Raw genomic sequence first — 17,318 nt, forward strand, 5'->3', positions numbered from 1 at the left:
CATTTTTGTGACTCACTTATGTCTGGCTTATGAGGAGAGAGCACCCCAAATCTCTTTTCTCATGAATGGTTAGCTTTTAATGTTCTGGACCCTTCTCTCCACACTCACCACCGATCTTGTTTCCTTCATTGTTTTGGCCACTAGGAAACTCATACTAAAATTTGAGCCCTGTTGCTCATAATTGTATGATACTTTATGGAATGCGTTCTGTCTATTACCTTCTTTTCTTCTGTTTTCCTCCACAATATCCCATTTTCCTCATTTTTAGCTGATTTCCTTTCCTAAGCCAACTCAATCTAAGAATTGAGATGGAGCAAAAACAAACAAATATATGTGGAAAGCGTTTCCCTGGACAAGTTACTTTGTCTGATTCTCAGTGTTCTCTGTACAGTGTTGGTAATCATTCCTGCCTCATGTTTTTTGGTGGAGTGGAGCTGGAGTAAAGTCCACGAAAGCCCAGGGCACACAGTAAGCATTTAGTGTTATTTTCTTATCTTCTTCCCTCACTTATGAGGGAATCTCGTGCTGGTCCCTGGCCTAGTGGAGGTGATGGAAGGCACTGAGTGGTTTAATCTGTCTTATCAAGTCACTGGTGGGCTTGATTGGTGGGCTCCATTACAGAGATGCACAGCAAATGACAGGCTATTAGCTTGTCCTGTTTTTGGTGGCTGTTTCCACTACAGTAAATTGGTTTTTGAGCGGCAGAAAGATATTAGGTCTAGTAGGTGGAAAAGATTCCACCACTGTGCAGTGGGCTTGTATATAAAGTCTAGCCTGACAAATAGAAAGCATTTACTGGAAAGAAAATGAGTCAGGTTCCCAGGAACTTTTTATTACTATGGAAACAGGGTATTTAGCCAGTCCTGCTTTGGCTGGTATATACTATAGTAGTGAAGAATGTCAACTGTTATGTCTCAATGGCTTATTAGCTCATAAAATGTCCCAGTTTACATACTAATTGTTGCTGGAGAAAATAACCCTATTTTATTTTATTTATTTATTTCTAACATCTTTATTGGAATATAATTGCTTTACAATGGTGTGTAAGTTTCTGCTTTATAACAAAGTGAATCAGCTATACATATACATATATACCCATGTCTCCTTCCTCTTGCGTCTCCCTCCCACCCTCCCTTCCCACCCCTCTAGGTCACAAAGCACCAAGCTGATCTCCCTGTGCTACGTGGCTGCTTCCCACTAGCTATCTAGTTTACATTTGGTAGTATATACAAGTCCATGCCACTCTCTCATTTCGCCCCAGTTTACCCTTCCCCCTCCGCGTGTCCTCAAGTCCATTCTCTACGTCTGCGTCTTTATTCCTGTCCTGCCCCTAGGTTCTTCAGAACCATTTTTTTTAACCCTATTTTAAAATGACCCAGTCACCCATTTCTTGGTACTAAGCCACTTTGGGGCTTTAACAAAAAACAGTAATTATAGTAATGAAAGCCCTTAGCCTTACTGGTGCCAGGCAGCTTCTCACTGAATCCTCACAACCACATTGTAAGGTCATTTCATCATCCCATTTTACAGATGAGGGAGTTAAAGTCCAGGGTAGTTAAAGTCCAGGATAATGCCCAAGGTCACAGTTCTGGGAAGGGGTGGAACCAGGATGTGGATCCGGGTCTGATTCCTAATCCTTTATCCTTTACTATTAGTATAGGGTTTTTTCTTTCTTTAAATCAAGAAGAGGCAAAAATTCAAGAGTATTGACCTTTGCCTAGCATAAGGGTCTTCCACCTTGAAACTATTGACATTTGGGGGCCAGATAATTATTTATTTGTTGGGAGGGCTGTCCTGCCTGTGTATTTTAGGATGTTTAGCAGCGTCCCTGCTCTGCCTACTAGATGCCTGTAGTACTCATCTCCCCCTGGTCCATCTCCCCCAGTATTGCCACACGTTGCCTGGGGAGCAGAGCAGAAGACCCAGGGAGGAATTTGGCCAATTTAGTACCTTCCTGGAAAAGAGCAACTCTTCCATCTCTGATGTCACCAACCCTCCTAGATTTCAGGAGTTCTTAGAAAGTTTTGTTTCTTTACTTAGTGGTATTCAGAGAGCTGTGCCACTCATTGCCAAGATCTAATTTTAGAACATTTTCATCGCCCCCAGAAGAAACCTTGTGTTATTGATTTCTAATTTCATTCCATTGTGACTGGACAACGCGCACGGTATGATTTCACTCCTGTTCAGTGTAGTGAGGTGTGTTCTGTGGCCTCACAGTTGGGATTCCCTGGAGGACGTTTCATGTGCCCCTGAGGAGAAGTGTGTTCTGCGTTGTCGGGTGGAGAGTTCCTTGGTGAAGTCTGAGGTCTCAGTGTATTCAGTGTCGTTCGTGCCTCCTGTTTCCTTGTTGATCCTCAGTATGGTTATTCTATCCATTCTTGAAAATGGGGTATTGAAGTCTCCAACTCTTATTATTTAAATGTCTGTTTCTCCTTTCAGTTCTGTCAGTTCTTGTTTCATGTATTTTGCGGCTCTGTTTTTAGGTGCATATATTATGTCTTCCTGATAGTTTGACCATTTCTTTGTCTTTAGGAACATTTTTTGTCTTAAATTCTATTTATTTGTCTGATATGAGTATTGTCACTCCAGCTCTCTTGATTTGGGGTAGTTTTTTTTTTAAACCCTCCTGGATTGTTCTAATGTGCAGTCAGGATTGAGTGTCCCTGCTCTTTGAAGATAAATTAGAAGCTGAGGATTGATGTTTTGTCTTTAAAGTCAGCCCAGGGCTACCAAGAGATGATATCCGTGGGATTATGTGATTCCTCCGACTGGTGTTGAAAGCATTATAGAAACCTCTGGATGCCTTGGTGAAAACCTTTCTCGGAGCAAGATTTGTGGTGGGTTAAGTACTGTTATTTTGGAAACAGTTGTTTTCAGGTTACCTCATGACAGAGGTCAGCCTGTCAGAGCAGCTAGAGGCCACCTCTCTGTCTGTGCCCTGTTGACACCACCCAACAAAGGGTTACGCCTGCCTTCTCTGAATAAAAGTCCTGTTATCTGTGGGTATCACTGTGTTTAATCCTCACATCATAGGCCTTGCTCTGGGGCTCTCTGCAGGTGCTGTAGCAACAATTAAGGAGACAGACTCTGAGTTCCAAGGTTGCTCTGTAGCTGTGGATGTGTGGGGAGAGGAGGGGCAAGTAAGAAGGACTGTCAGGCACTTCTTGGAAGCTTAATCAGAAATGAGCTTTCTCTTCACAAGTCTGAAGGTAAAGCATATGCACAGAAATGAGGGTGTTTTAAGAAGGGAAACCTCACAGTTTGTCAGGGGCCCAGAGAGCAGGCAAGGGTGAAGGCTCTGAAAAGTAAAACCTTCTTTAGGCAAAGATGACCCTTACTGCCCAGCAAGATGGAAGGTGGTATAGAACAGATTCTTCATTATTCGTTTTTATTCAAGCTGAAAACTATCTTTGATTCTCCCATCCCCTGACTTTTTTTTTTCCTTTTTATACTTTCTTTTCATTTCTTAGGAGTTGTCCCTTGGATATCACCTTTCATAGAGCTGCTGATGCCTTTTTTGAAGTATTCTTTTTAAGGTGGAAGCCATTCTGTTCTATCTGTGTCTGTTCCCACATCTGTTCTTAATCCCAGGGACTCCGATCCCTTGTCAGGAAGGTTTTCTTCCAAGCACTGAAAGGCCTCTAGAGGCTAAGTTATCTGACCCACATTTATTTATTACCATTTTAGAGGGTTTTTTCCTCTCAACATTTGTCTCTAGGAGAATCAGTTGGGGATGTCTTGGTTTCCTGCTTATAGGTCCTCTGGAATTTGCATTCCAGTACCTAAGCACACAAACAAATGTACCTTCATACACACATGTACGTGCGTTATACATAGCCAGAATAAGTAACCTGAAGAAACCTTAAGGTTATAAAATAATGTCCTAATCCCCAACTTGCTAACTTGTTTTCCTTTTTCCTGTCATTTTTAATAAGATTATCTAAAGGGCAGTGGCAGGCACTTTGAATTCCCTGATCATTTATAGTGCCTTTTTCCCCTGAAAGCCCAAAGAATATGATAGACTTGGCTCTCTTTCGTTCTTCCAGGGCTTTTTGGGAGTGAGGAGGATATTTCCTTGACTTACAGAGCCTCGTAATATCCTTGTGAGTCCATAAAAATTTTCTTTATAAAAAACAAATCTGACACGCCACTTTTTTTATAGATGTCTGCTGGCTCCCAGGATAAGTGTCCAAACTCCTGCCTGTCTCTCTTTCAGCCTTACCTTCTGCCACATTCTGTGTTCTGGATACCCTAACTTCTCCCAGGTCTCTGTATAAACCACACGCTGTCACAGTTCACATCATTCATTTTGCCTGGAATGCCTTTCCTTTTCCTTTTCAGTCACACACTTCTCCTGATTCTTCATACCCAAATAGAATAGCAGTGTGCTGTACCGTGCGCCCTGGTCTCCCAGGCTGCGTGGGCTGTGCTCTTTTTTAAAGTTTGTCTTGCACTCTGGCCATCCCTCACATATATTTTTTTTTATTAAAATGTAGTTGGTTCACAATGTTTCAGGTGTACAGCAAAGTGATTCAGTTATACGTATATATGTATGTATATTCTTTTTCAGATTCTTTTCCTTTATAGGTTATTATAAGATATTGGAATATAGTTCCCCGTGCTTTATAGTAGGTCTTCGTTGTTTATCTGTTTTATATATAGTGTGGTGTGTGTCCATCACCCACATATTGATTGAGCATGCGTTGCTGGGCAGAAACTGTTTGAAAATAATAGCAGTAACTAATAACTTTAATAATAAGAGCTAATACTGTGTGATAATACTCTATAATACTATCTAACACTATATACTACCGTATTTATAGTATAATATCAAATAGTAATAGCTAATATGTAATATATATGATAGTAGCTAGTACAATATGAACTATCATAGGTAATAGTGGGTTTCAGCGAAAGTCCTAAGCAATTATTATCTTGTCTCATTTAATCCCCACAGCAACCCAACAAGGGAGGTACTGTTCATATCACCGTTTCCTGATAAGGAAATGGAGGCACAGAGAGGTGAAATAACTTTCAGTACATCACATAGCCAGTAAGTGGTCCCAAAGCACTTGGTTCAATATTTGAACCCAGGCAGGCTGACATGCAACCCTGCATTAACTATATAATAGAGTGTTGAAAGGTAAATGTTTATACAGCTTATATAGTTCTTGTATCTTATTGCAATTATCCATTTATTGTCCTTTTTTCCCCTTCCTCTGGGCCTGGTGTCCCTTAGTGGGGCTTCTTGCGAGCAAAAGTTATGTTAACCCCACACTCGGTCCTATGTGTGCTGCAAAGAGACTCTGAGAAGTAACGTTAATGGAACCAGTAACTGAAGAGTAAGGCCTGAGGCGCAGTGGTTGAGAATCCGCCTGCCAATGCAGGGGACACGGGTTCAAGCCCTGGTCCAGGAAGATCCCACATGCTGCGGAGCAACTAAGCCCGTGCGCCACAACTGCTGAGCCTGTGCTCTAGAGCCCACGAGCCACAACTACTGAGCCCGTGTGCCACAACTACTGAAGCCCGTGTGCCTAGAGCCTGTGCTCTGCAACAAGAGAAGCCACCACAATGAGAAGCTCGCGCTCTGCAACAAAGAGTAACTCCTGCTTGCCGCAACTAGAGAAAGCCCATGCACAGCCACGAAGACCCAACGCAGCCAAAATAAATAAATTGATTTATTTAAAAAAATTGAAAATCTTAAAAAATAACCCAAAACAGTAAGACCTTAGATAGCATAAACATTTCATTGGTTTCCACTTCATTTTTCTCAGGACCATCCATATATGTGAAGAAGAGCAGTTTGTAGAACTGTGAATCGTGTTAGGGACAGGAGAATATTATCGGATTCCTACTAGATGTCAAACATTATGCTGTATTCTCTACATGTAAAATCTCACATTGAAGTCTGTGCTGTCTTTATGCCCCCTTTACAGATGGGGATACTGAGGCCAGTGGAGTTTAAGTGACTTGTCCAAGGTCTCAGCTGTCATGTGGCAGAACTGGGGTAGAAGCCCAGTGGAAATGTTCTCTACCCGAAACCCTTCTTACCTCTTAGCCCAAAGGCTCTAGGCCTCCTATTCTTATTATAAAAGAGGAGATGTTTAGAAAGAATTTTCTGCTTGAATTTTCTCGCAAAGCTGTTTCAACTAGATGCCTTCTTTCTATATTTATATTCCAGTTAGCATGTGGTCTTTTGCTCTCTTCACTCCCCAGTGTGTATCTCTGAAACAGCCAAGATGACATTTTCAGAATCATACACTGCAATATTTGATCAGTGAACTGGTGGAGTCCACTCCAGTAGTCATGTGGAGGTGAACTGCTAGAACAGGCAAAGGGCTTTTTTGCTCAAGCAAAAATAATGAATTTGCAGAGGCTTGGATTCCCAGGCCTGGATTTGGCTTGCTGGGCTGTTTGTCATCTGCATTTGGACCACAATGAAAGGCCTGTTTCTTTCCCTCCCAGACTTCTTAGAGAATCCAGGGATATACTGCTTTTTAAAAAGTCTGTTATTTTTATAAGGCTCTTTTTGCTTTCTTGCCCCCAACCATGAAGTCATCTTTGACTTTTAAAAGGAACCAGTTTGACTTTTTACAAAATCAACCAGGGGACTGACTACAGTAGCAATTTCAGATCCGTTACGTTCTGTAAAGTCTTTAGCCAGTGATGGCCGCATGTGATATTCACTTTGGGGGTCGGGGATGTGCACGATGATTCAAATTATGTGAATTTTATAATTTGATGGTTTTTCTAATTTATACTTTAATTCCCACAACTTTAATATGAGTGGAATGCTACCTAGCTCGTAGCACATTTCTTATGAGAAATCGGGTTTTTAATTTTTTTAATCAAAGAAACGATCCTGGGCACTTTTACTGATGAGAAGCAAGTTCATACTGACCCCCTTGCATTTCTTCCATTACCACATTGTTCCCGCCTCCAGGCCTTTGCACATGCTGTTCCCTCTGCTTGGAACAGCCTTCTCTCCGCAATCCCACCAGCACCGAAGGTTCATCCATGGCATAGCTGTCTCGTTTGTATCCTCGTTCTTTGAGGTATGACAGAGTTGGTGGATTAATATTAGTGGAATGAATAACGAAATGAGCAAGGCCTCAGACTGCCTAAGCATCCATTGATTTGCACCTGAGCTATGTGTATGGCGTCTCTGCTGAGGCTAACTTTCCTTTGAGAAGGCTTTTCTGACATCAGCCTCCTCCCCAATTTGAGATTAGGTGTACTCTAGCTCCCCCATCAGAGCACTCATGGCACTGCATGCAGAGGCTCGTTTACCAGCCTGCGTCCTCCCTATCAGTCAGGGAGCGCTGTTGAATCACCACACAACTGACTCAGGGCCTGACAGATAGTAGGATGCTCAGAAATATTTTGTTCTTTGCCAAGAAAGGGCAGTAAAAAAAAATGTTGGCCCCTTGAACCCTATTTTGTACTGTGCACAGGTAAAGTGTAAATCCTTAAAAAGTGGACAGACCTGGTTAAGAGTTTTAGTTTTAAAAGGGTCTGATTGCTGGGACAGCAACCATTTGAATATGAGCCCACAGCTTTTTATGTAAAGCTGAGTTATTTTGTATCTTGCCCACGATCGGGGGAAGAACAGAGAAACTGTTGAAATAGGGAAAGAGCGTGGAGAGGCCTGTGGTTTTGTTGTGGGTATTCTTCTCATGGTAAGTACACCATCTGGGATGGGTTAGACTTGACTCGAGGGAGTGATGGTCAGAGCAGGTCCCACACTGGCCCTGTAGCCAGAATTCTTGGAGTGGAACAAAGGAATGATGAGGTCCCTTGCTCTCTGGGCATAGACATAGGTGGAATCTGCCCAAGAAGGGTGTTCACACTTTAATGTTCATTGGAATTCACCGTGGGCTTAATAAAGATGTAGATTCCCGTAGAGGAGAGGCCCAGGAATCTGCATTTTACAAGCATCCCTGGGGACTCTGCTGTAGGTGGATCACTGGCCTGCCCTTCATGAAACAGTGCTTTACAAGACGGGAAATTCTGGAGAAATATTGGTAAGCGGGACGGTCCATGGAGCGAGAAACTGTCGTTTGTCAGGTCCCTTAGACAGAGGGGAGAGTGCAGTCTGGGAAAGTCAGCTCAAGGAGCAGCTCCCGGAAGGAGGGACACTTTGCATTAGCCCGTGATTATTGTACCCCAGGGAAACCAGCTCCAGCCAAGGCTGATGCTCTGCGCCCAGTGCCAACTTAGAAAGAGAAAAAAAGAGTCATGGTTTCCTTGACTGGATAGGAATGTCGCCTACTCTGTGAAGTAATGAAATACACATGTAAAAATGAAGAGAGACAGAGACAGATGGAGCATAATAGAGCACCAGCAGCAGTGAAGGACCAACGGAATACACACGCAGAGGAACCGGGGGGTGTTCTCAGCCTGCTTCTAGGAACGTCATCGCCAGCAAGGGAGAATCAGCCCTCCTGGGACCGTCCTGGGCTGGAGGCTTTTCCCGTAGTCATCTGTGGCCAGAAGACAGTACCACTTCCTCAGGAAGGAGGCACTTGATGATCAAAAAGATGCCAAAATAGGAAATATGCATATCCTTTGACCTAGCTGTTTTATCTTAAAGAGATTTTGTACAAGTGGGGAAAATAATGGATGCATCTGCACGTGCATTGTTGATTGAAAACATCCCAAATGTCCACCAGTGATGGGACTTACAGGTACATAAGATGCAGTAAAATTACCCTTAGCTATTAAAAGTGATGGTATGGGGCTTCCCTGGTGGCGCAGTGGTTGACAGTCCGCCTGCCGATGCAGGGGACACGGGTTCGTGCCCCGGTCCGGGAGGATCCCACATGCCACGGAGCGGCTGGGCCCGTGAGCCATGGCCGCTGAGCCTGCGCGTCCGGAGCCTGTGCTCCGCAACGGGAGAGACCGCAACAGTGAGAGGCCCGCGTACCGCCAAAAAAAAAAAAAAGTGATGGTATGGACCTGTAGTTATCGACATGAAAAGATGTCACGGTATATGGTTAAGTGACAAAAGCCGGTTTCAGAATAGCATAGGATTTTATTCAGGTGCATTTAAGCAAAACTGTATGCCCAGATTTCTATTTATTAATTCAGTTAGTAATTATTGAGTAACTATGTACCAGGCACTTTTCAGGGTATTGGAGGTAGAGCAACAAACAAGATCATGGTCCTCTGCCACTTGGAAGTAAAGTTCTTGGAACCAGCAGCACCGTCATTGCCTGGGAGTGTGTTAGGAATGCAGAATCCCAGGCTCCATTCTAGACCTACTACATTTTAACATGGTCCTAGGGCTGTCCATTCGCATGCTGTAGTTTGCGGGACCGTGCTTCTGGAGCATGTTGACCAAAATGGCCCCAGTGGGTTTCCCTGGGTGGCGGCAACATGGGGTAATTTTTGCATTGCCTGTGTCCGTTTCTCATCGTTTGAAATTTTCACGGTGAGCTATGTCTTGAGTTTACAGAGCAAGGATGCTAATTTGGCAGAGTAGCTGGAGGCTCCTGCTTCTGGTTCTGTGGGCTGTCTCGGGCACATACTGGCAGGATCCTGGAGCAGGAATCAGAGGTGAGCAGGAGGTAGAGGTCATGACCGTGGCTCCTTTGGGCCATCCCAGAGGTCTGCAAGAGAGACCCTGAATCCCTGCGGCTGTGGCTGGAGCTGTTGCTGCAGCCTGAAAGATGCCACAGGTCTGATGAGCTGAGCTCCTGGCTGTTCTGGCTGAGCAGGGAGGCTCTGGTGTTCAGACTCTGTCCAGCTCTTTTGTGTCATCACTATGGGAGAGTCTGGACCAGCAGCTGTCGACGGCAGACCTGCGCCGCGGTATCTGTCATCCTCCAGGCCCAGTGGGCAACTCTGTGCCCTGCCTGAGCAGATTGGGAGGTACAGGCATGCTGCCTGGTGAAGAGCATTTCTGTTCAAGGCTTGGGAAGTTCTGGCCATGCAGACAGGGGGTCTGAGCCCTTTCCTTGGGGTCTCTCTTGAATCTGGTCCCTGATGAGGGGTTTGGCAGGATGTGACCCTATAGCGTCCCACCTAAAGCATAGGTGTAGTTGAAAGAGGGTAGACGCAGGGGCATGAGGACTGGATTACAGACCAGTCTGATCCTAAATTAACTAAGTGACTTTGGGCAAGTCCCAAATTACCTCCTCGGGCCTCAGTTTTTTCATCTGTGAGTCATGAGACTCAGTTATTGAGTGAAGCTGTGTGGCCTACCTGCTGGGCCCCAGATGTTATGCAGAGGAAGATGGGGTCTTTGTTATGAGGGCATCACGACCTGGTGTGACACAGGGACATCTCTTGGTTCCCCTCTCATTCTGACATGATCCCCAAATGCTGCTCTGAGGGCTTTGGCCTTCCTGCGTTTTTGTTTAGGGCGATAGTGAGTAGAGGTTATTGCAGATTTATGTCCTTGCTGGTTAAAAAAAAAAAAAAAAAAAGTCGACAATTGTGTTAGTCCTTCCTCCACTCCCATCTAGTTTTAAAAAGTGTTTTATTTTACTGATCCGTGAAATCCAGAACTGTGGCATTCAGGCTCTAAAAGGAAGGGGAGGGCTCAGATCAGGAAATAAACCAACCCCCAGGAGAGCCCTGCGCCCTGTCTTGCTGCTGGTGAAAGCTGCTGCTTTGAAAAGTTCACGGAGCAGGTCCTTGAAGAGCGGTGGATTCAAGTGCTCAGTGGGATGGAGTCGCCCTGCCTGCCTTTGTCAGGGAAGTTTTACACTCAGAGCTGGTCTTCTACTTCTGCCAGGGGCTGCTGAGTTTCCTGCTGAAATCTCCCCTTCGTGGAAATCGCGGTGGGCTGGGGCCAATCCAGACTTTGTCCGGGAAGCCCCCGGGGCCCACGGGGGCTCGTGCAGACAGGGAGCTGCTTGCCAGCGGTGGGCTTCTCTCTGAGCCTCTGCCAGGTGCTCAGCAGGCCGTCTGTGATCTGCCTCACCGTTGCCTGAGCAGGGGTGTGCGGGTGCAGGTGTAAATCATAACAGGACAGGCTGCCTGACAGAGACGGCAGCTGAGCATCCCTGGCAAGGCAGGGAGTCTCGTTAGTGATTCCTGAAGAGGGTGCAGGGCCGAGGCCAAAGAGCTGGTCAATTGAATGGTAGCTAATGCATTTATAATTACCCTTATTCTCTTTTTCTTTGTCTCATAAAGTCCAGTCCTTGGAGCTGGGCTGGGCCTTAGAAGTGTCGAAGGAGGCCGTAGAGTAGGTGAGTCAAGAAGTAAAGTTTGAGCCTTGACTCTGTTTTTCAGCTGTGTCAGGCGCCTTCACTTCTGGACCTGTTATCTTTTCTGTAAAATGGGTTTTTGTGAGGAGGAAATGAGATGATATCTGTAAAATAGAGCACAATGCTCGGCCCATACTAAGCATCCAGTAAGTGCTAGCTGTGATTACCCAGCCCCACTCTCTCCTTTTATGGGCTCATTTGTATATCCGGCAGTATTGATTAGGTACCGTGGTAGGCACTGTACAGTTGCAGCTCCTTCAAGAATGGTGGATGAAAGTATTCAGGTGAGTGTGTGTGCATCAAAGCTCTGCACAAAGCCAGTGACATCTATCCTATGAAGGAAAAGAAAGAAACAGTAAGTAAGGGCTAGAGTGCCTGAGGGTAGGGAGCGAGGTTTCTCCTGTAGCGAGTGCACTGCTTAAGGAGACCTCAATAAAGAGAGGAGTGAGCCATGCTGACCTCTGGGAGAAAGGCAGTCCAAGCAGAGGGAACCACAGGCTGCAGAGGTCCTGAGGCAGGACTGTGCCTGATGGGCTTGAGGAGGAGCTGGGAGGCCAGTGTTAGCCAGAGCACAGCGAGTAGGTAGGCATGAAATTAGAGGGGGTCCCCCGGAGTGGCACGATGCTGTGATGGCGGCTGTGGGCTTTTCTAAAGTGTTGGGAGGGCAGAGACGTTTTGAATGGAGGAGTGACGTGTTGAGTTTACAGGGAAACGCTCTCAGGTTAGATGTCAAAGCCTATAGGTAGCTTTTCTGCCCTGATCCCTGAAAGGGTGACGGGAGCAAGGATGCCCGATCCTCTGATTTGAGCATCCATCCCTGGATCTTACCTGTGACAGTTATTGCCATGGCGTCTGCTTACGGGGGACTTTCTATTTCCTACATCTCTTCTGTGTTTATTAATTGGACTTCTTCTCCCTCATTTATGTATTTATTCAACAATTATGGGTCCAGCAGATCTCTGGGTTACAATCCAATACTATTGTTGTCCGTTTTGTTGGTCAAATTGTTCTAGCTTTGGCCATTGGGAGCCCCTGCAGGTTGGTTGACTCCTGTGTCCTTTGGACATGCCTCCATCGTATTTTAAGCACTTCTTCACTTTCTGGCAACACAAGACACTCCAGGTTCATCTTGTATTTTCCCCCAGGAATGAGCCACTTCTCCAGGGAGCCCTGGTTCTCTTTATTGGATCATAGAATTTAGAAACCAGGACTAGGCGCTGGCTGTGCTTATTGCTATTGGGGTGTACTGCTTCTAGTCTTTCTTAGCAGATGGGCTAGGAAATATATGTACGTACACTAACCCACGCACACACACAGATCTCTATTTCTATCGATCTATCCATCCACCCATCCATCTATCCATCTATCTGTCTTTACAAACCTTGAGTTCATATTCATGCCTTCAATTCCAGTCCAAAGCCTCGGGGTTCATTTTCGTCTTCTCACTCTCTTTATTTGCGATTTCTTCCTCTGATAGTGAGAAACCTTGCTCTTATTATCTGTAATATACTTACCTATTTGTTCAACCCTAGTACTACACAAAAGGCAGTTTCAGAATTGCTGATTCATACCCCTGTGAGAAACAAATATAACTAGAGTATTTGTGAACAGTTCTTTTTTTCTTTAGCCTTATAGAATCCAGGCAAAATAATGTTTACCAGAGTTACGTGGGCTACTTCTTTTCTTCCCCACCTCCTTCAGTGTGGTGCTGTTATTCATCTGTAATATAGTCATGTTCATTTGTTGCTGTTTATATCTCATTCTGAGCCCTGCCCCCAACACACACATGCACACACACGTGCACACGCACATGGGTTTGATTCTAGTTGTTTACATTTTGGGTATGTGAGATATTATCGTGGTTCTAAGAGTCAGAGCTATACAAATAGACTCAGAGAAGTGTGCACCCTTCTCATCCCTGCTACCTTGTTCCATTCCCATTTCCCTATTCTTTCCAACCTTTTCTCACCCACCCCCTGTAGGTAACCAGTCTCTTTGGTTTCTGGTTTATCCTTCCTATATTTCTTTTGCATAGATGAACCAGTACATGTATGTTTTCTTAGATCCCCTTCTTTTGCTATATGGAGGGGTAAAGTACTGTAGATACTCTTTTGCACTTTGCTTGTTTCGCTTAACAGTATGTCCTGGAGATCACTTCCTATTTAGCAGCCCAAGGATCAATTTTAAAGTTCTATAAGCCTAGTGATGTGATGATGGTGATGATAAATAGCATAAGTTTTACCGTTAATTGAGCATCTACTGTATGCCATGCTCTGTGCCAAGCATTTGATATAGATTATCACACTGAATCCTTCCCTGGGCCCTATGAGATAGATATTACCTCCAGTTTACCAATGAGGAAACTGAGGCTCAGTTGTATTTAGCAACTTGCCCAAGGTCATAAAGATTAGAGCCACAATTTGAACACAGGACACTCTCTCCCAAGTTTGTGCATTGTGAAGAGCACACCAGCACCATTAGAGTACTTTCAGGTTAAAACAAAGCCATGTGGGTTTTTAAAATCTAGCCACGTCCCAGGCTTAAAATCCCTGTTGATAGTGTATCAGCTATTCCCAAAGTTGGCATGTTATACTGATGACGAGAATATGAAGGTAATCTACTGCCTGTTCGTTCCAAAGAAATAGCCCCTTCCCTCTTGAGGACCATGGGTCCTGCCTCTAAGACAGGAGACAAAAGGGATGCTAGGTGGGGCCTGCTACCTGGGATACAGCAACAGATCCCATCACACCTTAGAATCACAAGCCAGAGCCGCCAGCACCATTAACAGGAAAGTACATTACCCCACAGGGCTGTTTGGTTAGCAGGACATCAATCAAGCTTGAGTTACAGCAGTTCTGTTAAAACTCTTTGTATAGCAGGAGTGGAAGAAGGGTTTCTCTGAGCAGGGTTCTGGCTTCTGTTGTGAGAAGTGACAGCCTCTGGCAGAGAGGCAGTACAGTTGAGCGTGGCTTCTGGACTCTGAGTACTGGGGGCCTCACCCCAGCACCATGTTTTCTAGCCGTGTAACCCTGGGCAAGTCACTTTACCTCTTCAGAGCGTTTCTGTGAAATGGGGAAAAGAAGCACACCCGTCTTTGTCAGGGGTTCCCAAGACCACCTTCGGTTTCAGTGATTTACTAGAAGGAATCGTAGAACTCAGCATACAGTCATACCCACAGCTATGATTGATTACAGTGAAAGGATACAAAGCAAAACCAACAGAGGGAAGAGGTGAAGGAGTGAAGTCAGAGGAAAACAAGTCCAGGCTTCCAGAGTCCTTGCCCAGTGCAGTCACACAGGAGGCCCTTCATTCCCCCAGCAGCAAATGTGACATAACGTGTGAAATGCTTTCTCCCAGGGAAGCTCATTAGAGGCTCAGTGCCCAGGGTTTTTACTGAGAGCTGATCATGCAGGCACCCTCTGCCCAACATGTACCCAAATCCCAAACTCTCAGAAGAAAGGCAGGTGTTTAGCATAAATGCACTGTTTGCATGGATAGTGTAGGCACAGTGAGCCGTCCTCAGGAGAGGATGATGCAAACCTTCCCGACATCCAATTTCCCAGATGCCAGCCAAGCGAGGGCCAACTTTGCAAGCAAGCCTTTCTAAGGATGGCAGCCTCAGGCCTCTTGAGCCCTGCTGGCGTGGAGGCTGGGTTTGGCCTATTTGGGACCTTGGTGGCAGTGGATGAGCCACTCCCTTCCTGGAGGATGACACATGTGGGCTTCTAGTCTGGCTGGGTATTGGAGGTGGGTGCTGGTGGTAAGAAACTTTGGGGACTTCAAGGGAGATGTAAAAGCCCCCAGTTGCACACTCTGAGTCAGCGGCATGGGTATGTGGTGGTCAGAAAACTTATCCTCCTGACGTCTTGTTTGTCTCGTCTGTCCTCCTGCAGCCAAGGCTAAATCGAAATGCGGCCCGACCTTCTTCCCCTGTGCCAGCGGCATCCACTGCATCATTGGCCGCTTCCGGTGTAACGGGTTTGAGGATTGCCCCGACGGCAGCGACGAAGAGAACTGCAGTAAGTGCTGGGGCCTGTGTACCACGCTCCCCTGTTCATTCCCGCCGGTGGACCTTCCATCCTGGCCGCTCTCATCTGTGTGCTTCTTACACCCACAGGCTTGGGCCTTTTCTCTCGTTACCTGGAATCTATTTGTTACTGCTTACTTCTTGTGTGATTGTGTAGATGCTCAGCTACCATTTATCAGGGCCTTTGCTAAGTACACTGGGCCTGGGGCATACTTTGTTTTCAGTTGTGATGATGGCTCTGCAAATGTAAGTGTGTTATCCCCATCAACACATAAGGACTTGAAGTATGAGAGGTCAGTGGACTCATCCAGAGTCACATAGCTTATCAGCTGCAGAGCCAGTTCCAGGCTCGTTCAGATGCTCATCTGATGGACCCTGCCACTCAGCACCCCACGTTTAGGTGCTTGCTTTCCTTCTCATTTTGAATTCTTTAAAAAAAGATGTTTATATATTAATTATATACATACTACAAGAATATGCTCTTGGAAGTTGCCATATGATCCAACAATCCCACTCCTGGGCATATATCCGGAGAAACCTCTAATTCGAAAAGACACATGCACCCCAGTGTTCATGGCAGCACTATTTACAATAGCCAGGTCATGGAAGCAACCTAAATGCCCACCGACAGACGAATGGATAAAGAAGATCTGGTACATATAAACAATGGACTATTACTCAGCCATTAAAAAGAATGCAGTAATGCCATTTGCAGCAACATGGATGGACCTGGAGATTATCACACTAAGTGAAGTAAGTCAGACAGAGAAAGACAAATATCATATGATATCACTTATTTGTAGAATCTAAAATATGACACAAGTGAACTTATTTACAAAACAGAAATGGACTCACAGACATAGAAAACCAATTTATGGTTACCAAAGGGAAAAAAGGGTGGAGGGAGGAGTAAATTAGGAGTATGGGATAAACAGATACAAACTACTATATATAAAAAAGATAAACAACAAGGTCCTAGTGGATAGCACAGGGAACTATATTCAATATCTTGTAATAAACCATAATGGAGAAGAATATGAAAAAGAAAACATGTGTGTGTATAACTGTGAATCACTTTGCTGTACATATGAAACTAACACAACATTGGAAATCAACTATACATCAATGTTTAAAAAAGAATATGCTCGAGCACGGCGAGTAGCATGAGGGGCGGAGCCTTGGGAGCTCCAGGATCATGAGTTGCAGCGGGGATAAGGGAGGATGGGGGCGTCGGCTGCTTCTGCTAGACGCTAAGGAATGCCGCTGGACCTGGATCCAAAACAGGCTCTTCATATCCACCAGGCACAGAGGACAACAACTGGGTGGAGGACTGAGTGGAGTGCAGAAGACCGGCCACTCTGTGCCTTTTGATTGGAGAATTTAACCCATTTATGTGTAAGCCGTGTGGCTGACAGGGCCTTGGTTCTCCAGCCGGGTGTCAGGCCGGACCCTCTGGGGTGGGAGAGCCGAGTTCAGGACACTGGACCACCAGAGACTTCCTAGCCTCACGTAATATCAATTGGTGAGAGCTCTCCCAGAGATCTCCATCTCAACGCTAAGACCCAGCTCCACTCAACGACCAGCAAGCTCCAGTGCTGGACACCCTATGCCAAACAACTAGCAAGACAGGAACACAACCCCACCCATTAGCAGAGAGGCTGCCTAAAATCATAAGTTCACAGACACCCCAAAAACATACCACTGGACGCGGTCCTGCCCACCAGAAAAACAGGATCCAGCCTCATCCACCAGAACACAAGCAAGCACCAGTCCCCTCCACCCGAAAGCCTACACAACCCACTGAACCAACTGGGGGCAGACAACAAAAACGACAGGAACTACGAACCTGCAACCTGTGAAAAGGAGACCCCAAACACAGTAGGTTAAGCAAAATGAGAAGACAGAGAAATATGCAGCAGATGAAGGAGCAAAGTAAAAACATAAATAAACACCAGACCAAACAAATGAAGAGGAAATAGGCAGTCTACCTGAAAAAGGATTCAGAGTAATGAGAGTAAAGATGATCCAAAATCTTGGAAATAGAATGGAGAAAATGCAAGAAACGTATAACAAGG

At 45.3% G+C, this 17,318-nt stretch overlaps 1 protein-coding gene across 1 annotated transcript in view; it reads left to right on the forward strand.

The window, feature by feature from the left end:
* The window catches only part of LDLRAD3 (low density lipoprotein receptor class A domain containing 3), a 178,385-nt gene that overhangs the window by 25,425 nt on the left and 135,642 nt on the right, over positions 1-17,318 (forward strand). Inside the window, exon 2 of the mRNA XM_065882803.1 lies at positions 15,110-15,235. Coding sequence (XP_065738875.1) covers positions 15,110-15,235 — 126 coding nt within the window. The remainder of the gene's footprint in view (positions 1-15,109; positions 15,236-17,318) is intronic.

The sequence above is a fragment of the Phocoena phocoena genome, chromosome 8 (assembly GCF_963924675.1).
Source record: "Phocoena phocoena chromosome 8, mPhoPho1.1, whole genome shotgun sequence".
NCBI classification, from domain to species: domain Eukaryota; kingdom Metazoa; phylum Chordata; class Mammalia; order Artiodactyla; family Phocoenidae; genus Phocoena; species Phocoena phocoena.